Source organism: Zonotrichia albicollis, chromosome 12 (assembly GCF_047830755.1).
Source record: "Zonotrichia albicollis isolate bZonAlb1 chromosome 12, bZonAlb1.hap1, whole genome shotgun sequence".
NCBI lineage: Eukaryota > Metazoa > Chordata > Aves > Passeriformes > Passerellidae > Zonotrichia > Zonotrichia albicollis.
The window spans coordinates 17,876,779-17,902,500 of record NC_133830.1 but is presented as its reverse complement, the minus strand read 5'-3'; the positions used below and the strand labels follow the sequence as shown (position 1 = coordinate 17,902,500).

Here is a 25,722-nt window from a genome sequence, read left to right as displayed (position 1 = left end):
GAGCAAAAGGAGCACTGCAATTTGGCAATTTCCCAGTGGAAATACAAAAGCAGAATGCCAATGCTAAAATCATGGTGTTATTGTCCCTAATATACCAAAGATCTGGAATGTCTTTTTTGAAAGTTTTTTCTTTAAAAGCAGTAGGTGTTTTGGGGTTGGAGGGGTTTTTACCCCCCAAAAAAATCTTGATTGAAGTTTATTATTTTATCTCCACCATTAATGGTGCTGATAAACCAGTGCAATAACAGCATCCTCTAACTGTGATTTGATTTTTTGTTTGACATTTAAGGGCACAAAGAGGAAGAGCTGCCCTCTGGTTGTGGGGAAAGTCTGTGCTGGAATTTCTCAAAGAAATTCCAGAAAACCTTGAGCAAAACAAGCACTACCCTTTGGCAAGCAGACACAGTTCTCCCAGTGAAAATACAAAAGCAGATTTCCAGTGCTAAAATCCTGGCTTTATTGTCCCTAATATTCCAAAGACCTGGAATGTTGTTGGAGGGGTTTTTTTTTTAAGCTTTGGATGTTTTGGGGTTGGAGGGGTTTTTACACAGAAAAGACAATTGATTGAGTTTTATTATTTTAACTCTTGAATGAAGTTTATTGTTTTAGCTCCACTATAAATGGTACTGATAAACCAGTGAAATAATGGCATCCTAGAGCTATAATGTGATTTTTTTGTTTAACATTCAAGGGCACAAAGAAGAAAAGCTGCCCTCTGGTTGTGGGGAAGGGCTGTGCTGGAATTCTCAAGGAAAAGGAGCTCTACAATTTGGCAATCAGACACAGCTCTCCCAGTGGAAATACAAAAGATTTCCAATGCTAAAATTCTGGTGTTATTGTCCCTGGAACTTGGAAAAAAGCAGTGGATGTTTTGGGTTTTCTGGGTTTTTTACCCAGAAAAGAAAATTGATTGAAATTTATTATTTTAGCTCTTGACTGAAGTTTATTATTTTTTTTTCTCCACCATTAATGGTGCTGATAAACCAATGAAATAATGGCACCCTAGGGCTATAATGGGATTTTTTGTTTAACATTCAAGGGTAGCTGTCGGATCTCAGGATCTCAGTCCTGAGGTGCCACCGAGACCACCCTTGGGGGGCTCGGGAGTCCTGGAATGTTCCAGAAGTGCCTGGGGGCTGGACTTTGACCCTACACAGGAGACGACACCTGTATGAGGACAGGAGGGTTTCACCGGGGTGAATGGTGAAGGGATTGGTTAATTAGAGGGTGAGACACAGGGTTTAGGATTTCTGTACAGGGGGGTTTAGAGAAGTAAGATGGAGGAATTGGGGCGTGTCCTGTCCTTCTTCTTCTTCTTCTTCTCCTCCATCTTCTGTGGTGATGGTGGCACTTTGGGATTGGTCATTACTAAAAGTGCACCGGGCAATAAGAATAAATGGTATTGGGGAAAAATGATAAATATTGTACATGTAACAATGGGTATAAAGATAGGTGACTGTCCGGAGGGCAGCACAGTGTGCTCATGGCTGGCTGCTGAGCAGAGCTCTGTCGGGCCGAGAGAAAATCTTTTAGATAAACAATTAATAAACATAAAAACCGAAAGAAGAACTGAAGCCTCTTCTCGTCCTTTGAAATGCGGCTGCCCCAAGGCCACCCCGGGCCTTTCCAGGCCCTCCAAACAGCCGAAAACCGACAGGTAGCAAGAGGAAGAGCTGCCCCCTGGTCTGGTTGTGGGCAGGGAGAGGAAGACTGAGGGGAGGAAGCAAATTTCAGCATCGTGGCTGAGCTCATCACTGCAAGCCAAGTGTTTGTGTAGAGCTCCCATCAAGGAGGGAATTTGCAGAGCCACAAATACCTCAGAATTAAAGACTCCTATTTAATCAAGTAAAAGTCAACTTTAAGAATCAATCAGGAAGAATTTTAAATATAAATTAGGACTAATTAATCAACTGAGCGTTGGGGGTTTTTTTTCTATTTTGTAAAGGTGTTTAAAATGTACAAGCTTTTCTAAAACAAAGCTGTTCCTTTCCAGAACTTTCTAGGATTTTCAGAGCTCTCAATGCCACCTAGTTTACCTTCACAGACAAACCTGACACTGTGAGTTACACATACACCCAGAAATTTGCATTTTGCTTCAAAAAAAATGTGTAATATGGGATGACAATTCCTCATAGCACCCCCATTTCTATGAAAATAATTCAGAATTATCCCACAGCAGCCCCTGAATTTCCAGTTGTGCAATTGATTTTCCACAGGCAGAAACAGGGTCTCAATAAGGCATTAAATTAATTGGAATTTTCTTCCAGTTCTCACTCGTCAGGTCCTGACCCATCATGAAATTGTTTAACCTTCAGCTAAAATATTTAACCTTTAGCTAGAGATGCAGAGCAGGAGGTGAATTTTCCTGTCACTTCAAAATGTGTAAGATCTTAAATGTGCATTGGAATGGACTCAAAATTTTTGGCCAACTCCTTCTCCTGGTTCAGGGTTTGTTTGCCCTCTGACTCTTCCTGGAGGACATGAAACTGGGTTTCCTCAAGGAGTGTTGTTGTCCTCATGGAATTATTATGGATTATATAATGGATTTTATGTAATAATTTTATATATATATATATATATATATATATATATATATATATATATATAAAATTATATAATATATATAATTAAATATAATAGATATTTTATATAATATTTATAATATAATTTATATATTAATTATTTATAATGTATATATATTAGTATATATTTTTATATATTTATACATATGATTTTATATATGATATATATAATTATATATATTATATATATATATTATAAATTATTCTATTATATAATGGATTCCCTCCAATGATTCATTTCAGTGAATCAACATTTTCCAATGAAATCAGGATTTACCAGAGCATCCCTTATCATCTCCAGCTTAGATTCCTGCTTGATTTTCCTCACCTATCTTAAAAAAAAACCTCAAAATAAAACCAAAAACACACTCCCAAATGAACATCAGCACTGAGGTAAAAAAAAAAAAAAAAAAAGCTGGATGAAGTCTGGGAAGTGGAATCAATGTTATGACCAAAGGATTACAGGGGTAAAAAGATAAAACCGGTGGCCTCAAAAAGTGAAAAGTGCCAGCTGGAAAAGATCAATATGTCAGCCAGACTCTGTTGTCACCAAATAAATGCATAACATTTCAAATAATTGCAAATATTAAAAATACAGAACATTAATTCAACGGTAATAAGAATTTTCCCCTGAATTTTGCACCAAATGGATCATAGGGGAGACTTTGTTTGAAAATTATCCTATCAATCCTCCAAGCCCTCCAGCAGGTTTGGTAATGGCCATCTCTAAATCTGGCAGTCACTTCTGCAGTTTTCTGGGCACCACAGCACTATTCAATGTGTTACACTATAAATAGTGCAAACCATTTATTTATTTGTGCAGTAAAATCTGGGGGAAAAAAATGATTTCTAAACTGGCAGGCAGAGATATCCTACAGCATAGGAGCTCTTTTTTGTCTTTGGATGGTTTTTGTGATCATGGTGTTGAAGGAAAAGGGTCAGACTTGCCCAGGGTGGGCAGTGGAGATTTCTGCTCTGGTTTCTGCCCTCTGGGACAGGAGCCAGGGAAGGGCTGGGCTGGGCTCAGGGTGGGAATCAGGGAAAGGCTCCACCCTGAAGGTGCTGGCACTGCCCAGGGAATGGGGACATTGCCAAGGCTCCCAGAGCTCCAGGGGAGTTTGGACAGCACTGCCAGGGGTGCCAGCGTGGGACAGCTGGGGAGGGCCAGGAGTGGGGCTGGATGATCCCTGTGGGTCTCTCCTAACTCAGGACATTCCCTGAATCCAGGGACTGTCCTGTCCCTTCCAACCAAACCACAAAACCCAAATCTGGCAGACCTTGATCTTTCCCTAGGTGATAAATTGTGACCGTGTTCACAGGGGCTCCAGGATGAGGGAAGGAACGAGGATCTGACTCCATGTTTCAGAAGGCTGATTTATTATTTTATGATATATATTCTATTAAAACTATACTAAAAGAATAGAGGAAAGGATTTCATCAGAAGGCTGGCTAAGAATAGAAAAAGAAGGAATGATAACAAAAGCTTGTGTGTCAGACTCTCTGTCCGAGCCAGCTGACTGTGATTGGCCATTAATTAGAAGCAACCACCTGAGACCAATCCCAGATGCACCTGTTGCATTCCACAGCAGCAGATAATCAATGTTTACATTTTGTTCCTGAGGCCTCCCAGCTTCTCAGGAGGAAAAATCATAAGGAAAGGATTTTTCATAAAAGATGTCTGTGACAATAAATCTGTTAAACTGACAGGCCCTGTCTTGGAATTTTCTGTTTCTCTGTAATGATTAAAGGGTCATAGAAATTTAGTGTAATTCAGGTTGTGAATTGTAGGAAGGGCATGTGAATGGCATAGAGAGCATTTCACTGCACAAATCAGGAGGAAAAGGTCAGGACTGGCTGGATTTGGAGCATCTCCAAACACAAAAACTCTGTAACCTCTCTGAGCACCTGTTCCAGCATGTGAGCATCCTCCGAGTGAAAAAGTGATTCTGGGGTCCTATGGGGAGCCCAGGACTTTTGTAGGAGAATAAAGAGCTCCCATTTCTTTGGGGAAAGGTGTGTTTGTGTGCCCCCAGCACGACGGGCCAGCTCCTGCCAGCCCCTGAGCAACACCAGCTCTTATCTCCATGGTGACAGCTGAGGGATGGATGCGCCACGAAGCATTTACAGCACTCCTTGTGCATTCAGTATCATAACAAAAGCACAATAAATGGCCTCAGCACCCAGCCTAACAAGCATCCTTATCATCCTGACCCTGATTCTCCACGTTTCCCTTCCCTGTGGCTGCTCCACACCCCCAAAGCAGTTATTACACCTTGATGAGGGGTTACTGCTCTCTAACTTCCCTCCCTCTCAATGTTGCCGCTAAATCACCCCAAGGCTGCCTTGTAGGACACCAGTCTGACAGTGCTGCAATTAATTTGTGGCTTTGAGAAGAAAAGGGGGTGTGATGCATAGAGAAAATGAGAGGGATCACACAATAAAACCCTTGGGCTGAAGAGAGGGTGGGTGAGGAGGCTGTGACTGCCACAGATTGATTTTCTCCTGATTTTCTCTCTCAGGGAAAGGCTTTGATCTCTCAGCTCTCCCTTCACGCCCTCAGCTCTGCAGACATCCTCTGGGGATGTAAAGGGGCTCTCCCTGGGGAGCACAGACCTCTCCTTGTGCTCATGCTCACAGAAATAGCAGATTTGTCTTTCCAAACAAGCTGTGGGTCTGCAGGTGGATAAAACCAGCACTGGGAGAGAAAAGAAACAATGGGAAGGATTCCTTGATTGATGAATGCAAAAAGATATTTGCTTTTACAAATAAACTTTAGGTTGGCTGATAAATGAAATTAGACATTGAAAGAGGAAAGAAATAATGGGGAAGAAAAACCCCTAAGAACTAAAAATTAAAAGGGAGGGTTGTACATCAGAGGGAAATCTCTGGTATCAGGTGTTTTGGGAAGTCTGAAGCTCTCAAGTACCTCAGAAATGGGGAAACAGAGAAGGGAAATGTGGCTGGGAAATTGGGATAAAAAGGATTGGGTTATACATTAGAGGGAAAGGGAGGGTTGTGCACTAGAGGGAAATATTTGGTATCAGGTGTTTTGGGAAGTCTGAAGCTCTCAAGTACCTCAGAAATGGGGAAACAGAGAAGGGAAATGGGAAATTAGGATAAAGAGGGAGGCTGTGTCCTCCAAAAATTTGAGAGACCCCAGGGAATGCCCCATGGCCTCTCCCTTTATTCAAATAAAGTAAAAGGATTCCTCTGTCTCCTTTTTGGACATAAACCTCTGGTGTTTGTGGGTTAATTTTCCTAACAATCCCACACTTGGAGCACTGAGATTCCAGCAAGGCACTCCAGGGAAAAGGGCTACACAACCCAAAGCACAAAAATCCTCCCTGACCTCAAGCTCTGCAATTCTCCCAAACACATTTCAAACCCACAGGAAAGAACCCAGAATTTTTTACTCTTTCTGCTTGTATTTGCCAGCAGATGAATATATTCTCTCATTTCAGGGCCACATGCCAATGATTTTTGCCCAACTGGAAATGACAAGGCCTCAAGAGAGGCTCTGCTATGAGACAGGTCCTCAATAAACACAGAGTTACCCCGTATCAGAAATATAAGCACTGTTCAAGCCTATTTTTTTTTTTTTAAATTGACTTAATTCAGAGTCTTATACTTTCCACACCACCACTATCTACTAATTGTCCAGAGTGTCTGCTTTCCATGACCCAATCCAGCTTGCACAGGATGTTTTGGGTTTCTTCCTTTCTTTTTTAGGAGTTTTTTTGCAGCAGCAGGGTGAATAGCAGGTGCACAGCAGCCAGCTCCCTCCTGGGGATGTGTTTGAGTTTCCAGCCCAGCACCAGCAGCTGCCTGAAGCTGCCTTTGTTGAGGCAATTTATTTATTTATTTCATTAAGCTTTGCCATCCTTGGGAGTGAGTTTGGGTCTGGGCCACAGGAGCTGACACTGGGGTGGGATACAGGACCGCAGTTTGTAAATCTCACAAGAACAGCCTTGTAAACAAAACTTGTACCACAAAGACATCTTCAGACTGGAAATAAAGGCAGAGATGTGGGCTTGGCTGGCTGCAGAGTGCAGAGCCTGCCTTCCCACTGCCAGGAATTTGAGTTAATATAGCCTTGGTATACAGGGTATGGGAATGGAGAGCTAAAATTGCAGTTCAGGAGCCAGTCCTAAAGCTGGAGAGATCAGCAGGAGCTGAGGACAAAAAACTTGTGTGAAAATAGGGAGTTGTAACTATTCTGTTTCATGGAGAAGAAATATGAAATTGGAGCAGCATTAGGGAACTCAGAGCTATAAATGTTTGTGTATCCCTGCGTGCTCCTGCAGAAGAAAAGGGGCAAATAGTATTCTAAATATACAAAGACTGAAGACATTGCAATTTCTGTGCAGAAATTCTGTGCACACATAGAGACCAGGATGTGGCAACCACAGAGTTTTGGGAAGGGCAACTTTGGAAACCCCTCAGTTGTAAATCCCAGCCAGCAGCAGTGAAGGAATAATATTTTAACCCTGACACATGCAACAATAATAATAATAAATTTGAAATGTTCTATTTTGGCTATAAATTTGGGGAGGAGGATGAGCAGGGAAGGGCAAGTTCTGAACCATGAAGAGATCATACTCTGAATAAATATATGTTAATAAGTATATATTAAGAAATCTATATTTATCTATTATTTATATATTTATTTAAATACATATAATAAATAGATACAATAAATATATATTAATAAATATATACTCTGAATAAGTGAGAGCAACTGCCACATTGCTAAAGCCTCTCTGTTGGGTCAGTGTAATTTGGATAATGAGCTAAAGGTTCCTGGGAGCCTCAATGGCAGAAAGAAGCAGAATTTGTTACCTTTGGCCAATCAGGGCACTTTTCCTCCAGGGACTGCTGTGCTCATCTGTGCCCTGGGGCTTTCCCTTGAATTTTGCAGCAATTTTCCTGCATTGCCACAGCAAATATCCCAGCTGGCCTTCCACCCTCTGCCCTCCCTGCCCCTTCTGCTTTCTCATATTTAAAGTTCACAGCCCTGGTGATTTCTGTGGCCAGAACCTCTCCCACCTGCCTGTGCCCTGAGCTGTCCCTCAGTGCCCTGAACACCTTTTACTCTCTTCAGCTGTGGACCAGGGCTTAGATCCACCCTAAATATTCATTAAAAAGTTTATTTCCACACTAAGGTGCAGCTAGGAAGGACTGAAATCATAAAATCACGATTTTGATTGAAATTTCCTATTTATGAAACCTTTCTCAGTTGTCAAAGAGGTCAGAAAAACCAACGAGAAGCACAAAAATCAGGTTTTTTTTTAACAAACCCGAGATGTCCTTAAATGCTCAGAGCACAGGAGAGTGGAGAAAAAAAAAAAAGAGTTTAGAAAGCTCAGGGAGAGGAGGAGGAGAGCAGGAACTCTGCATGCATCTCATGAATGTTCTACTTTCCCCCTTTGAATGCAGACATCAGCCTTGGCCACGGCCAAAGCCTCGCCATGAAGGGCCATTCTTTGCTGTCACTTCAGCCTCAAACAAAAGACACTTCAGGAGATACAATCCTTGCTGCCCAGTTCCTTTTCCTGGGCTCTTACAATGGGCCCTAGTTTCTACTTTTTTTTTTCTTTTTATTTTTTTTCCCTTCCACACATCTTTTTCTCTTTTTTTTTTTTTTTTTTAATTTTTTTGTTTCTGTCCTTTCTGCTCCTTCTTTCTGCCTCATTGAATCCATTAAGGCCTTTAGATGGGCTGCTATTGAGAAATAAATTTTCTTTGGGGCTAGTGACTGAGTTTTAACTGCTGGCAAGCAAGGCTTAACTCCTGAGGGGAGGGAAAATGATGGGTAAAATATAGAAAAAAACATTTTCTGAGTTTGGATACCTAGCAGTGCCTTGCTTCTCAAGGAAAAGGAATAACCCAATGCCAGGAATTTTCCCACTTCTCCTCAAGGAAAAGGAATAACAATCCCAGGAATTTTCCTACTTCTCCTCAAGGAAAAGGAATAACCAAATCCCAGGAATTTTCCCACTTCTCCTCAAGGAAAAGGAATAACCCAATGCCAGGAATTTTCCCACTTCTCCTCAAGGAAAAGAAATAACCCAATCCCAGGAATTTTCCCATTTCTCCTCAAGGAAAAGGAATAACAATCCCAGGAATTTTCCCACTTTTCCTCAAGGAAAAGGAATAACCTAATGCCAGGAATTTTCCCACTTCTCCTCAAGGAAAAGGAATAACTCAATCCCAGGAATTTTCCCACTTCTCTCATGCATTAATCTTGACACACTGAGCTCTCTTTCTGCTGGTATTTCTCAGCAGATTAATATATTCTTTTATTTTTATTTTAGTGAGTGATTTTTGCACATTTAAAATGACAAGGCCTCAAGAGAGGCTCTGCTATAGAAGAGGTCCTCAATTAACACAAAATTACCCCCAGTCAGAAATATTTTTTGTTCAGGTCTATTATTTTAAATTATTTTAATTTTTTTATTGGTTTCCATCACAGAATTGTTGGCCCAGCTACATAAGTGTAAACTGCAGAAACAGAAATCCAAATTTCACTTGATTTTCTTCCTCACTTTATATCCCAGAACCAGCAAAAGACATATTAGCTCCCCTTATTAGACGTTTTTTCTGTTTTGTGACTCAAAATTCTGTGACTTTTTCTTCGCAGCCTTGCTGCAGATCTTTAGGCAGAATAGAGAGGCTCCAAGCTTTACAGAGAGGTAAGCAATTAAATCCAACCAGCTTTAAATTAAGCAATTAAATCCAACCAGCTTTAAATTTTTAAGTTTAAATTTTAAGCTTGCAAAAGATGTTTTTCTTTGGAGAAACCATTGAAACTTACTGCTTGGTATTTGAAATTCTTTGGTTTAGGCAGGAAAAAGATCACATTTGGAAAGAACAGAGCTAGGGCTGAGTTATTTGGTTCTCCTCATTAGAATTCATAATTTTTTTATTATCAAAACATTATGAATAAAAATAATATTGGACATAATTGGGGGGAGCATTATGTTGTGATAGATTATTTCAAAGCCACCAAAGCCCAGTTCAAAGCAAGAGAGCTAAAATTCACCTCAGAACCAGGACAAAAAAACCTTAAACCTCAAATTTCTGAGAGTGACAGAAACAATTCACAAAATATAAAGAAATATGAGCTGGAAGTGTGTGGAGGGGTGCAAAAATAATTTATTATGTCTGGAAAATAAAGTTTTTTGGGGATGTGCACCCATGAACCATCCCCTGCTCCCCTCCAGGTGAAGGAGGGAGCAGAACTATAAAACCAGAGCTAAAGGGGAATATTTGGAATTCAATAGTGAGAGATGACACCACACTCAGCCAGCAGGGCCTGGGAGCTCCAGTTTTACATTTTAAATGGTTCACAAAAATTCTGGGTATTTTCATCAACATCAAAATGAAAAATCAATTATAACCAAAAGTTAACTACAGTTGCAGCTTTATTTTATATATTTAATTTAGTAGTGCACAGTGTGGAGCCTAATTTGTTGGGATAAACTCCCAACAGGTCAGGGGTCTATTTTATATTGAATTATTCAGAACTGCAGCCTGGGACAGGTGCTCCTCAAAACTGTAGCCATGATACTTTCTGAAAAATCCCTTTGCCAGGAGTTTTTCTCCTGAGAAGCTGGGAGGCCTCAGAAATGAAATGTAAACCATGGTTATCTGCTGCTGTGGAATGCAACAGGTGCATCTGGGATTGGTCTCATGTGGTTGTTTTTAATTAATGGCCAATCACAGTCAGCTGGCTCGGACTCTCTGAGAGTCACAAGATTTTATTATCATTCCATTCTATTCCTTGCTAGCCTTCTGAAGAATCCTTTTTTTTTTCTTCTTGAGTATAGTTTTAATGTATCATTTTCTTTTAATGTAATATATGTAATGAAATAATAAATCAGCCTTCTGAAACATGGAGTCAGATCCTCATCTCTTCCCTCATCCTGAGACCCCTGTGAACACCACACACAAAACCATCATAAAATAAAACAACAACCCAGAGGTCTCTACCTTTAATTACACCTTGTTAAAATGTGAGTGTGAACTAAAAATTTTTTAATATATTTCCTTGGCCACCTCAATGATTCATTACAAATGGTCTAGTTTTCAGTGACTCTTTCCTGTCCATCACAGATTAACAATAATGTCAAACCCCTTTTCAGGAGATTTTTCTGTTGTTGTTCACAGGATTCTGTGTCAAGATGTCCCAGCAAACAGGCTGTACCAGTTCTCTTTCATCTCTGGGGTTTTGACAGATATAATTAATGTAGATTTACAAAAATGTCCTGGCACTTCAGTGGCCCTTCAGTGCCTCCAGCTCAGCAAACCAAAGTGATCCTTGGCACTAATTACCAAGTGATCCATGGCACTAATTACCAAGTAATCCATGGTACTAATTACCACGGGATCCATGGCACTAATTACCAAGTGATCCTTTGCACTAATTACCATGTGATCCGTGGCACTAATTACCAAGTGATCCTTGGCACTAATTACCCAGTGATCCTTGACACTAATTACCACGGGATCCATGGCACTAATTATCAAGAGATCCATGGCACTACTTACCAAGGGATCCATGGCACTAATTACCAAGGGATCCATGGCACTAATTATCAAGTGATCCATGCAACTATTACCACATGACCCACAGCACTAATTACCAACTGATCCATGGCACTAATTATCAAGGGACCTATGGCACTAATTACCAAGTGACCTATGGCACTAATTACCACATGACCCGTGGCACTAATTACCATGTGATCCATGGCACTAATTACCATGTGATCCAGGGCACTAATTACCAAATGATCCATGCCACTAATTACCACGTGATCCCTGGCACTAATTACCATGTGATTTCTGGCACTAATTACCAAGTGATCCATGGCACTAATTACCACATGATCCATGGCACTAATTACCATGAAATCCTTGGCACTAATTACCACGTGATCCCTGGCACTAATTACCATGTGGTCCCTGGCACTAATTACCAAGCGATCCATGGCACTAATCACCAAAGGGACCTATGGCACTAATTACCATGTGATTCATGGCACTAATTACCACGTGATCCGTGGCACTGATTGCCAAGTGATCCATGGCACTAATTATCAAGGGACCTATGGCACTAATTACCACATGATCCATGGCACTAATTACCAAGTGATCCCTGGCACTAATTACCATGTGATCCATGGCACTAATTACCATGTGATCCCTGGCACTAATTACCAAGTGATCCATGCAACTATTACCACATGACCCATGGCACTAATTACCAACTGATCCATGGCACTAATTATCAAGGGATCCATGGCACTAATTACCATGTGACCTATGGCACTAATTACCACATGACCCGTGGCACTAATTACCACGTGACCCATGGCACTAATTACCAAGTGATCCATGGCACTAATTACCACGGGATCCCTGGCACTAATTACCATGTGATCCATGGCACTAATTACCAAGTGATCCCTGGCACTAATTACCATGTGATTCATGGCACTAATTACCATGTGATCTATGGCACTAATTACCAAATGATCCATGCCACTAATTACCAAGTGATCCATGGCACTAATTACCATAAAATCCTTGGCACTAATTACCATAAAATCCTTGGCACTAATTACCACGTGATCCATGGCACTAATTACCACGGGATCCCTGGCACTAATTACCATGTGATCCAGGGCACTAATTACCAAATGATCCATGCCACTAATTATGATCCATGCCACTATAACATGATCCCTGGCACTAATTACTAAGGGATCCCTGGCACTAATTACCATGTGATCCAGGGCACTAATTACCAAATGATCCATGCCACTAATTATGATCCATGCCACTATAACATGATCCCTGGCACTAATTACTATGTGATCCCTGGCACTAATTACCACGTGAGGAGCAGTGCAGCGCAGCAAAGATCAGCAGCTGTGCAGTCACAACACGAATTTCAGGGAATCACAGAATAATTAAGGCCGGAAAAGACCAACCCCAAAGCCAGCTCTGCCAAAGCCACCACTGTCCCCAAGGGCCACATCCACGCGTCCTTGGAACCCTTCCAGGGATGGGGATCAAACCACTGCCCTGGGAGCCTCTGCCTGTGCCTCAGCACCTTTTCAGGGCAGAAATTTTTCCCAATATCCATCCCAAACCTGCTGGAACCCAAGGCCACCTCCTCTCATCCTGTCCCTTGTTCCCTGGGGGCAGAGCCTGACCCCACCTAGCTGCACCTTCCTGCCAGATAATTTTAGAGAGCAATAAAGTCCTCCTTGAGCCTCCCTTTCTCCAGGCTGGACATTCCTTTTGTTCCTTTTGTTCCTTTTAGAGGCATTTTTCCCAATATCCATCCCAAACCTGCTGGAACCCAAGGCCGCCTCCTGTCCCTTGTTCCCTGGGAGCAGAGCCTGATCCCTCCTGCCAGATCATTTTAGAGCAATAAGATCCTCCTTGAATCCCTTTTCTCCAGGCTGGACATCCCCAGATCCCTCAGAAATTCAGCTTAAACCCCTCAGACTGCTCAGAGCTTTAAATGCACTCAGCGCCTCTGTAGGACTCTGGTCCAAGTTTTGTGTGTAAAGCTTAAATTAAATGCTCAAAGCAGGAAATATCTGAGGGTTGGAATGGAATCTAACTAATTTTTCTAAATGGAACTTTTGGAGAAAATTACAGGTGAAGGCAATAAGCACAATCACAGGGAAAAGAGGAAAAAATCACAAGCAAAAGAGAAAAACAAGAAATTACCCCCTCATTTGCACATATCTTGCTTCTCGTGGTACCTAAAAGAGCAAAGCTGTTCCTCTGAAAAAATAAAAAGTTCTCTGCTTTGCTCTGGTGTTTGTAACTTTTCCAGTGGGGCTGTGTAGAAAGTGGAAGATTTAATGAATAATGAAAGGGACAAGGACACTATAAGAGCCCTTTGTCCTTTTAGCTTTATATCCAACAGCCACAAATGCTGCCAGGCCATTTCTCAGGGTTTACAACAGCGAGCTGCAAACTGAGCAGTGTCCTTCTAGAGCTGCAGTGCATTCCCAGTGATAAATCAGGGGAGAAGAGCCCTGTGCAGTCATGAATCTGTTATTTTTTCAACTCACAGGAGTATTTAATCATGAATCTTACTGTTCTTGACTCACAGGAGTATTTAATCCAGCATTTTAGCTCTTGTTTCTGCAAAAAGAGGAGCCACATCACAGCTTTACTCGTGTGCCACAGCAAACCCTGCAGAGCTCTCTGGGCTGTGGGTGACAGATTCTGCAGGCTGGAAAGGGGTAAAAAGTGTCTGACAGAGCCCAAATATTATCAAAGGTTTGATGAGAGTGTGCTAGACATTTGCAAATTTGATTATGACCTGAAAAGCCAAGCAGATTCATTGTAGACACTCTTGGCTCTGGGGCTACAACATCCCTGCTCCCAGCACCTCCCTTTGTATTCCAAATATAAAATATTGAGAGGCAGCTTAAATTCAGCACCTTCCAACATCAGCAGGAAGTGGAAATTCAGGGAACTTTGAGCACAAAGAGAAGGAAAGGATCAAAATATTCAGAAGTCAGAATCAGAATAATATCCAGTGATTATGGCGTGTAGAGGAGTTCCAGGAAATGTTGAAGAAAGGGCTCCTGTGAGATTTTTCTCTCTTGCAGCTGGTTCTGCACAATGAGAAGGATTTCTCATCACTTATTAACCACTAACTAGCGTAGAAGTAAAAAATCACTGAGCAAGGACTGTTTGAGTTTAGCTCTGGCAAAAGAATATTTTGTAAAGAATATCTTGTAAAAGATATAGAATATCGTTTGCAAAAGAATATCTTGTAAAAATATTTGCATTATTTTTACAAGAACCCGTTGAAAAAGACCCAAAATATATAAGATTTCAGTGTTCATACAATCAGTGTGATATTCTAATATTCAATAAAATCCAGAGAATATTCTTTCAACACTTCCCATCAGAAAATTGTGCCTTGGTGTTGAGTCATAGCATGACAAAACCTCATCCACACTTTAATTAATGTGCTGTGGGTGGGGTAAAATGTTCTGATATCAATAAATTTTAATTGATACAAAGACTGTGGGGGTTTTAATACTTTTGATTCAGCTTCTCCTCATCTACAGAACAAATCCTGAAACACCTCAATGCTGATTTGCTCTCATTCCCACTCAAGTGATCCAGGCAGGAAAGATGGATGGTTTTTAAACTTGAGTCTATTAATTCAGATTATTAATACAGAAATCTTTTAAAATCACTAATCGGAGACACTCAAACCAATGCTCTGTAGTGACACAGATGATACAAAAAATAGGCTTTGATTTGGGCTGCATAACAGAAATGTAACAAGGTAATAAAAAAGAAATCATTTTTAAACAAAATTAAATATTGTAATGAAGCAACATGTAGGGAATAATTGATTAATGGAGGGAAATTAAGGATTGGAAGAGGTTTTACAAAGACATGAGCAATCTCTTAAAAACCTTAAAGGTTTTTAAGATGCAGACAAACACCAAGAGAACAGCTCCAAGTTCAGTGCTGAGCCTTCTTTGACCAAGAAGTTTCACCAGAGACTTTCCAAGGTCCCTCTTTTACACTTTTATACTTTTAAACTTTTACACTTTTATAACTCCAAGTTATAAACTTTTACACTTTTATAACTCCAAGTTATAAAACTTTTACACTTTTATAACTCCAAGTTCCTGCCAGGGTTTCAGACCAGGGACATCAGCACAGGACTGGGATGTGTTGATGCACCCAAAAATTAACCAAGAGCAGGAAAGAAAACTTCCAATGCTCTCCTGTAACTTTGAGTCCAGCAGGCTCCTCCCTCCAAAAGGACACAGAGACCTGAGCTCAATGAAATGGTTTGTTTGCAAAAATTCTCATGAAAATAAAAAAATAGAAAGGAAAATATTAGGGGTACTACCTTCAGCAAGTAATTTAGGGAAAATGCATCGGCAGCTACTGGGGTTGCTCTTTCAAATTTAAATTTAGTTAAATTACTAAATGGATAATCAAGATCAATAAAAGAGCAGGTTGCCTTCTTCCTGAAGATTTCATTAATGAAATGGGAAGATCAGAAAATTAGGGAGACTCAGCAGCTCTGTGTACAACACAGAAAAGCTCAGAATTTTCATAACCACAAATCAAAAGAAATCAAAAAGCATTTTGGAAATCAAAAGAAACCAGAAATCAAAAGTATTTTGGAAAAATCAGATCCTGAACCAAACCTAATGATGAGAGACTGGAATGAGAATTTAAATATTAAAAAATTAACGTTCTTCAGTCTTCTAGATAGTTTTTACCTCATCTTTGGAAGCATTTGGTCTCAGCTACTGACAGGTCTTCTCCATGAGGTGGAGATCAGATATTAACAAGCAATTTGCAAAATACAAAATTATGGTAACTGCACTGGCATATTTTCCTCCTTCTGATTTTGAGTTTCTCATTGAAGGGTCCTGCATTTTGCATATTTGCAACATTTAAAATGTGAAAGCTGGCACACAAATACCTCCAGATCTAAGATTGGATAATTCAGGGCAAGAAATCTTGAATAATTAAGGACAAGGAGACCTGAAAGGGCACAAATCCATTTCACCTGAAAGCTGCCAGAATCACCTGGATTTATTTTGCTGTTTCACAGCTGTTGGAAGGGAAAATGGAAATGCTTTGTGAGAAAGTGATGAATTTCAAGAACAGTAATGGAAAAGTTTGGAACATCCTGTTAACAGTGTAATAGGCACTTCCTCTGGAGTTAAACTTGATGTTAGTCTTAATATATTTAATATCCTGAAATATTAAATATTCATGATCTGTGGTAGTGCTGGTTGGAGAGTGATGGAGTTATTTTATAACAGCTTTTAAGGCTTGGATTTTTTTTTCAATCATGCATTAGAATGCAGAGTAAAAAAGAGGAGAAGGGTGAACCAACTTCCTGAATATTTCAGAAAGCACAAGTGTGTGAGAGGACACACCTTCTCCATCTCACCTCTGTTTCCCCTGTCCTCTTTCTCTCCACTCTCCTGTCCCACAGACACCTCCCTTTGAAAAGCTTTCAAAGGTGATAAAACTTTAAGAAGTTTTTTGCTTTGAATAAATGCATTTTTTCATTGAAATGATCCAATCCTATTAAAGCATGTCATAAATTTAACAGACTGTTACATTATTATCATAAAAACCCCCAGAAGTCAATTTTAAATGTTTCCTGGAAATGAGCATATAATAAATTCAATTTAGTGGGAAGGCTTATGGATGAGCTTAAATATGAATTTTAGAAATGGCATTAGATTTGAAATGGAAACTTCAGCTGAGAAATCTTCTACATCATTTATATTTCAGAGCATTTAATCCAATTACAGCATCCCCACCACCTGAGTGCTGCCTTTGTTTTTGAGCTGGGAATTTTGCTGCTCTGGGAAGGCAATGCCATGGCTCAGATTCCCAGAGATTAGGCTGGAAAAAGTGGAAGAATATTGAATAAACCGTGCATTAAAAAATTAAAAATAGTAAATTTACGCCCAGGGTGAAAAAACCTGCACTGCAGAAACAGAGCTGGGAAAAAGGAATTATCAATATTATATCATATTGATTATCAATATGATATTGAATTATCAATATTGGCGAGAAGAAACATTTAATCCATTTATAGCATCCCCAACACCTGAGTGCTGCCTTTGTTTTTAATCTGGAAAGTTTGCTGCTCTGGGAAGGCAATGCCATGGCCCAGATTCCCAGAGATTAGGATGGAAAAAGTGGAAGAATATTGAATAAACCCTGCATTAAAAAATTTAAAAAATGTAAATGCCCAGGGGAAAAACCTGCACTGTAGAAACAGAGCTGGGAAAAGGAATTATCAATATTATATCATATTGATTATCAATATGATATTGAATTATCAATATTAGCAAGAAGAAACATTTAATCCATTTACAGCATCCCCAATACCTGAGTGCTGCCTTTGTTTTTGAGCTGGGAATTTTGCTGCTCTGGGAAGGCAATGCCATGGCCCAGATTCCCAGAGGATAGGATGGAAAAAGTGGAAGAATATTGAATAAACAGTGCATTAAAAAATTAAAAATAGTAAATTTATGCCCAGGGTGAAAAAACCTGCACTGCAGAAACAGAGCTGGAAAAAGGAATTATCAATATTATATCATATCGATTATCAATATGATATTGAATTATCAATATTAGCGAGAAGAAACATTTAATCCATTTATAGCATCCCCACCACCTGAGTGCTGCATGTATTTTTAAGCTGGGAATTTTGCTGCTCTGGGAAGGCAATGCCATGGCCCAGATTCCCAGAGATTAGGCTGGAAAAAGTGGCAAGTGGAAGAATATTGAATAAACCGTGCATTAAAAAATTAAAAAAAGGTAAATGCCCAAGGGGAAAACCTGCACTGCAGAAACAGAGTTGGAAAAAGGAATTATCAATATTATATCATATCAATTATCAATATGATATTGAATAATTAATATAGGACAGATCCCTCCTGAGAGCCAGGCACCCTGTGGAAAGGCAGGTTCATGGGTACCACTGAGAAATGTGGGAATTTACCAGTCCTGAGGAATTCCTCAGGATTCTGGAAACAGAGCAGCTGCTCGTGGCAAACTGATTTAAATGGTGCAATTATATCGTGATTCTGCCTCTTACAGAACCTCGGTCTAAGTGTTTTAAGCTTGAGACCTATAAAGCTGAATATTGGGTATGAATTCCCTTCTCTTTGCGCTTCTGCTGCAAGATTAGAAGTTATTTCTGCTTGTTGAAAAGTTTATTATCCCATTTCTCGTGCCCAGGACAGGCTGTTCTCTCCTAGGCTGACCTCATCAGAGAGGTGGTTATCAAAATCACACTGAAATGAAATCAATTTATTCCACCTAGCTAAAGCTGAGGGTTTAGCCATCAGCAAAAGAAAAAATCCATCAGAAGCCATCAGAAAAAGGAAAAAGAAAAGGTCCGACAGGTTATCCACCTTCAAAGCACAAGATCTGGTTCTGGGGAAATGGTATAAACTGAAAGAATGGAAGAACAATGAAATCCAGGATGTAAACTCCAGAAACGTGAAATAAATCCTTTCTAAAGTAACTTCAGCCCCTTCTGAGCCCAGGGCTGCTGCCATGCTGTGTCTGTGAGTGCCTCTGCCCAGCCTCGCGTGCGGGCACACACCTGCAGCCACAGAGCTTTCCCTGCACCCCTGGGGCACATTAAACCACGCTAGAATACATTTCCATCCGCAGACATTCCTTCTGATGGAGAAAAAAAATCCAGTTTTGCTCAGTTTCATTTCTTCCCCTCAGCTGCAGCCCCTCAGTGTTGTAGTGTGTTGTTAAGTTTCTTGTGTTATTCCCCCAGTTTATGCATTGTTCTCCCCTATTATGTGTAAAATGGGTTCGTTCCCCCAGTTTTTCCCGCCACTGCTAGCCTGTCAGCTAAGTTGCCATAGTAACCGCTATTCATAGTTGCCGATATGTAATTGCTCCTCCCCTGGTTTCCCTTATCAGTGAAAGTTGTTTCCTCCCTGTCCAGTCAATCACTCCCTTTCTCCTCCCAGGTTTCGAGAACCTTCTCCTCTCTGGAGATGGTGGCTGGCTGGGGTCCCAGGACACCTCCTTTACCTTTTGATTATTGGTCTCCATGGAGTGTCAGTTCTGTGAAGTTCATCCCCTCACCTTTCCCGATTGGTTCCACCTGTACCCACCCCCCTCCTTTATAATCCTGTTTCACCCCCTATGAAAAAACTTTTTCCCAGTTGGTTTCCCCGTGTTTGGATCCCACAACACCTGCAATAAACCGATGTTTAACCCCCGGGAAATGGTCAGCTCCGTTCCTCCCCTATACCAGCGGTGTGAGCCAGTCCGCAGCCAGCACAGCCCGAGGCCCTCAGACGCCGAAGGGCGCTGGCCAGGAATTGCAGAGGGGCGTCGGCCTTTCGCCCTCAGCTAGTCAGACTCTAAACTTCGGGCCACATATGCCCCCCTCTGCACCTCAGAAAACTCCAAAGTGTTCATGCACCTCCCTGAGCCCACAGCAAAGGTGTGAGGACATTGATCTTGTCATTCCCTTGGGTCACTTTGGCTTCTCCCGATTGCTCTCTTTAGGATTTTTCCCCTGCCTCTAAATTGTTCATTCTCATCCTGATGCCTCAGGTTGGAGTTTTTATATTTTTCACATTCTGTGCTACTTTAGTGTGTGGGTCTGGGTTCATATGAGGGCATGGAGAGCTCTGTGCACAGAGCAGGGAGACAAAACAATTCCTGCTCCAGCTGGGCACCAAGGACAAATGACCCAAATCTCAGCCCAGGAGCACAAACCCCGTGGGCTGGAGAGAGAAAAACAAGCAGGGTGGGACTGCAGGGGCTAAAGCTGGGATGGGACAATGAACTGCAAGGTGCAAATGGAGCAGAACTGATCCCAGGGACAGACCCTGTGCCCGGCCGTGCATTTTGGGGCCATTTTGGGTCATCTTGGCTTCATTTTATGACCATTTTGGTCCACCTTGGGTTCATTTTGGGACCATTTTTGCTCATCTTGGGTGCAGCCCTGGCTGGGCTCTTGTGCTGCCCAAGGTGGATCCATGGAGGAGATCCTTTGGATAAATCCCTGCTTTATCTGCATCCAGCCCCTGTTTGATGTCAGCCTTCCCAAGGCATCACTCCCTGCTCCTGGCAGCATTCTCAGCAGTGATTTTGTGATTTTCCTTGCACTGATCAAGGTGGGGCTGCAGGAATCTCTGTGTGTGTGTGTGTGTGTGTGTGTGGAAATTCTTCTTATGTGTGCGGAAATTTCTTGGGAAATGCAGCAGCAGCTTGAGTGGCACTGTTGGCAAACACACCCAGAATCAGCAACAGGGAGCAGCCAAAATGTTGGTAACATCAAGGGTGAGTGCAGTTGACACAGCTGAAAAAATTCACCCTGGCGTTTTCTAAATTTCAAAATTCCATTACTCGTCAAATATTTCATTTATAAACAAGATCACTAAAACAGAAATGAAAACATCCTCAACCACAACCCAAACTACAGAAGAAACAATTGAAAATCAGGTATTTCAATGCAGCAGTTTTGTTCCTGGTTTCCTTTTTTTTCCAACATGAGAATCCATTGATTTTTTAAAATCTTCCTTCCAGATCTGTGGCTCTTTTCCTCTCTCAGTGTTGTTGATTATTCACAGATTCCACTCAGAGCTGTGGTTGACACCACTCCAGGGGCAGATTCTCCCTCACCCCATGGCTCCCTGCTCCTGGGATTGAGTGGAATTCACTCAAAAAGTCCTAAATATTTTTATTTTCCCCCATAACATGCCTGTCTTGGTCCCTCTCGGAGTGCTTTCATTATTTCTGCTCTTGGTGTTCAATCTGTATTTTTAAATTCTCTTTTTACGTGCATCAAATCTCTCAGTGACTCTCTTGTGGGACTGAGAGTTTTGACTCCTGAAATTTGGGGCAAAATCCAAATTTTGCAGAATTTACACACAGAAATCAACACAACCTGGTTTCTTTCCAGTAAAGCTCATTGCTAGATTAACAAAAATAAAATGTATTTTAAAATCCACTTTTTATGTCAAATCTCTCAGTGACTCTCTTGTGGGACTGAGAGTTTTAACTCCTGAAATTTGGGGCAAAATCCAAATTTTGCAGAATTTGTGCACAGAAATCAACACAACCTGGTTTCTTTCCAGTAAAGCTCATTGCTAGATTAACAAAAATAAAATGTATTTTAAAATTATCTTTTTATGTGCATCAAATCTCTCAGTGACTCTCTTGTGGGACTGAGAGTTTTGACTCCTGAAATTTGGGGCAAAATCCAAATTTTGCAGAATTTACGCACAGAAATCAACACAACCTGGTTTCTTTCCAGTAAAGCTCATTGCTAGATTAACAAAAATAAAATGTATTTTAAAATTCACTTTTTATGTCAAATCTCTCAGTGACTTTCTTGTGGGGCTGAGAGTTTTGACTCCTGAAATTTGGGGTAAAATCCAAATTTTGCAGAATTCACACACAGAAATCAACACAACCTGGTTTCTTTCCAGTAAAGCTCATTGCTAGATTAACAAAAATAAAATGTATTTTAAAATTCACTTTTTATGTGCATCAAATCTCTCAGTGACTCTCTTGTGGGACTGAGAGTTTTGACTCCTGAAATTTGGGGCAAAATCCAAATTTTGCAGAATATTTACACACAGAAATCAACACAACCTGGTTTCTTTCCAGTAAAGCTCATTGCTAGATTAACAAAAATAAAATGTATTTTAAAATTCACTTTTTATGTCAAATCTCTCAGTGACTCTCTTGTGGGACTGAGAGTTTTGACTCCTGAAATTTGGGGCAAAATCCAAATTTTGCAGAATTTACACACAGAAATCAACACAACGTGTTTTTTTTCAATAAATTTCATTGCTAAATTAGCAAAAATAAAACAAAACCACCCAAGAGAATTAGAGAAAAAGCAAATCATGAAACCAAAAGGACCAAAAAACGCAAAGAACTCTTAATTACAATTAATTACGGTTCCTCACAGATGTGAAATTCTCCTGTTCTGGTGGAAATAAATATTTCAGGCTCACCTTTCCAGTGGATTTGGTGCCTTTCCAGATGCAGAAGTAGCAAATAGTCCAAGCAGCCAGGAGGCACAGGGCGAGCTCCCAGCGCAGATTCCCAATGTGCTCAATCCCATCGGAAATCGCCAACACCCTCCGTCTTCCATGGGGGAAAAAAGGGAAAAAAAATTAGAATATTGGAATATAGAATATATGGAATATATTAGAATATAATGTCACTCTATGGGAAACGCTGGGATAAAAGTCAATTAATTACAAAAAAAAAAAAAAAAATTGAATATTGAGCGAAAATGGCGCTATGTGGGAAATATTGCGATAAAAGTCAATTAATTAAAAAAAATTTGAATACTGAGCTAAAATGGCACTATGTGGGAAATATTGGGATAAAAGTCAATAAGTTACAAAAAAATGAGAATACTGAGCTAAAACAGCACTATGTGGGAGATACTGGGATAAAAGCAATTAATTACGAAATAAAAATTAGAATATTGAGTTGAAACAGCACTACATGGGAGATACTGGGATAAAAGCGAATTAATTACAAAATAAAAATTAGAATATTGAGCTAAAACGGTGCTACGTGGGAAATATTGGGATAAAAGTCAATAAATTACAAAAAAATGAGAATATTGAGTTAAAACAGCACTACGTGGGAGATATTGGGATAAAAGTGAATTAATTACAAAATAAAAATTAGAATATTGAGCTAAAATGGTGCTACATGTGAAATGCTGGGATAAAAGTGAATTGATTACCAAAAAAAAATTATAAAATTGAGCTCAAACAGCATTGCATGGGAAATATTGGGATAAAAGTCAATTAATTAAAAAAAAATTTGAATACTGAGCTAAAATGGCACTATGTGGGAAATACTGGGATAAAAGTCAATAAATTACAAAAAAATGACAATATTGAGCTGAAACAGCACTACATAGTAAATACTGGAATAAAAGTCAATTCATTAAAAATAAATTAGAATATTGAGCTAAAACGGTGCTATATGTGAAATGCTGGGATAAAAGTGAATTGATTACCAAAAAAAATTATAAAATTGAGCTCAAACAGCATTATATGGGAAATACTGGGATAAAAATAAATTAATCACAAAAAATATTATAATAGCAAGGAAAACAACATTGTATATGGAATACTGGAATAAAAGTCAATTAATTACAAAAAAATTACAAATTAGAATATTAAGTTGATTAGATTATTAAGTTAAAATGGCACTACGTGGGAAATATTGGGATAAAACTGACTTAATTGCAAAAAAACCCATTATAATATTGAAGAAAATGGCATTACATATGAAAAACTGGGATACAATTGAATTAATTACAAAAAAAATAGAATATTGAGCTAAAACAGCAATATGTGTGAAATTACATACGACAAAGTAGGATAAAACTGAAATAATAACCAAAAAAATCTAATATTGAGCTAGAACACCACTGCATGGGAAATACTGGGATAAAGCTGATTTCATTACAAAGAAAAGATGATAATAGTGAAGAAAACAGCATTGTATATGGAATACTCAGAAAAAACTGAATTAATTACAAAAAAAATTAGAATATGGAGCTAAAACAGCACTACATGTGAAATGCTGGGATAAAAGTCAATTAATTACAAAAAACAAAGATTATATTATTGAAGAAAACAGCATTGCATATGAAAAACCAGGATAAAATTGAATTACAAAATTTAGAATAAAACACACTATGTGTGAAATACTGGGCTAAAACAATTCATTACAAAGAAAAGATTAAAATATTTGAAGAAAACCAGCATTACTTGTGAAACAATGGGTTAAAACTGAATTAATTTGATTAAAAGGCTCCTCTTTACCCACTACTGAAAACACCTCGTGCTACAGTAGAAAGAGACATAAAAGCAGAATATTCCAGGTATTTTGTATCTGGTTAGAAATAAACAAATGCTTCACTTTTCCAAGATAGTGACGAAATTTTAATTTTAGAACAACTTTTCCTTAAAGTCAAAGAAAAAGAAATTATTTTAATTATTTATTGTAATTAATTATATATTTAATTATTTACCAATATATATGAGCTAAAAATAAAACACTTCCTAAATAAATGGTTTTTCAATTTGATTTCTTTTCTTGAAAAAAATTTCTAACATTGATTTTTACCTGTTAACCTTAAATTTCATTAATTTCCTTTCGTAATTGGAGCTATAACATTAAAATATTTCTTTTCAAAACCTCAACATTTTGAAGCAACTTAAAGCAACAAAAGCACACATAAAGACGTTCACATAAAAGTTTTTTAACACTATCCTGAAATAAATCATCCTAGGAAGAGGTTTCCTTAAAATCTTTATTTCAAGTTAATAAATAATTAATTAAGTTAATAAATTAATACAGTTAAAGTTATAAGTTATTAAATAAATAATTATAATTTAAAAATTATTATGACCTCAGACTTGTATTCCTCTCCCTCGCCACTGTGACTGAAAACAAATTAATTGATTTTCACTGGTTTCAATTGATTATATAATTAATATCTACACAGGTATACACATAATTTAATTACAATTTAGTAGAAAGGTTAAATATTAAGTTCAAACCAAGCAAACTATAGTTACATATAAAATAAATATAAAAGTATTCTTCCTTTTGTATTTGGTTCAGGTATTGTCTGATTCAACAAATTTAGAGATATAAAGTCTGATCCTGTAATTCCAGCTAATAAAATATGACAGTTAAAGGATACAGAATATTTATTTGAAAAATATAATGCTTATAGGAAATGGAAATATTTAAATGAAATAAATGAAATTTTAAAAATGAAATAAAGGAGGAATCTGTGAAGGGAAATTCCTGGAGTGATGGAGTGGGAGGCTGGAGGTGCCAAGAGGGAAAATGGAAATATTGAAGCAGCAGCTGGGCGGGTTTCACACCTCCAGAGCTGCAGCTGCTGCTCCTAAAATATGAGTTTAAAATTCCCTTTTTAGCTGGGGAATGGCAGAATTAACAGGGTAAACAAAAATCACAATAAAAACCCAAAATCACAGAATTTATCTCCATATTTCCCAATTAATAAAGACAGATCTTCCCACTCAACAACAAAGGGGGCAGGAAGTCAACACAAACTTTTTGAGAATTATCTGCTTAAATTAAAATTGCTGCCACCTCATCCACATCTCCTCCCCATCCAGGAATTTGCTTTATTCTTCAAACGTTTATTCTTTAAATCTTTGTTTTTAAAATCTTTATTATTCAAATCTCCACCAGCTTTTTGGGGGAGATGTGATCCAGCACGGAGCACCCTCAGTTAGCCAAGCCCTGCACAGTGCCTGAAGTTTTCTCATCAAAATGCACCCAAATGAGGAGAGGTGGCTTTTAATGAGGGGTTATTTTAATCAAGAAGAGGAAGGACATAATTGATACCTGCACACAACATCACTGAGACATAATTACACAGAGGGGTGATGAAATGCATCGTTAAAATTCAAATTCTTCCAAGCTCTTTGACAGATGAAGGTGGAATTTTACCTAGGATGGAGTCCACCCTCCTTACAAATTCTCATCAAATCCCAAATGAAGTCCTTGAATTCTTAGATCACCC

General features: G+C 39.1%; 1 protein-coding gene across 1 annotated transcript in view; it reads right to left on the bottom strand.

The window, feature by feature from the left end:
• The window catches only part of SLC6A11 (solute carrier family 6 member 11), a 109,667-nt gene that overhangs the window by 60,764 nt on the left and 23,181 nt on the right, over positions 1-25,722 (bottom strand). The window contains exon 5 of the mRNA XM_074550121.1: positions 22,139-22,271. Coding sequence (XP_074406222.1) covers positions 22,139-22,271 — 133 coding nt within the window. The remainder of the gene's footprint in view (positions 1-22,138; positions 22,272-25,722) is intronic.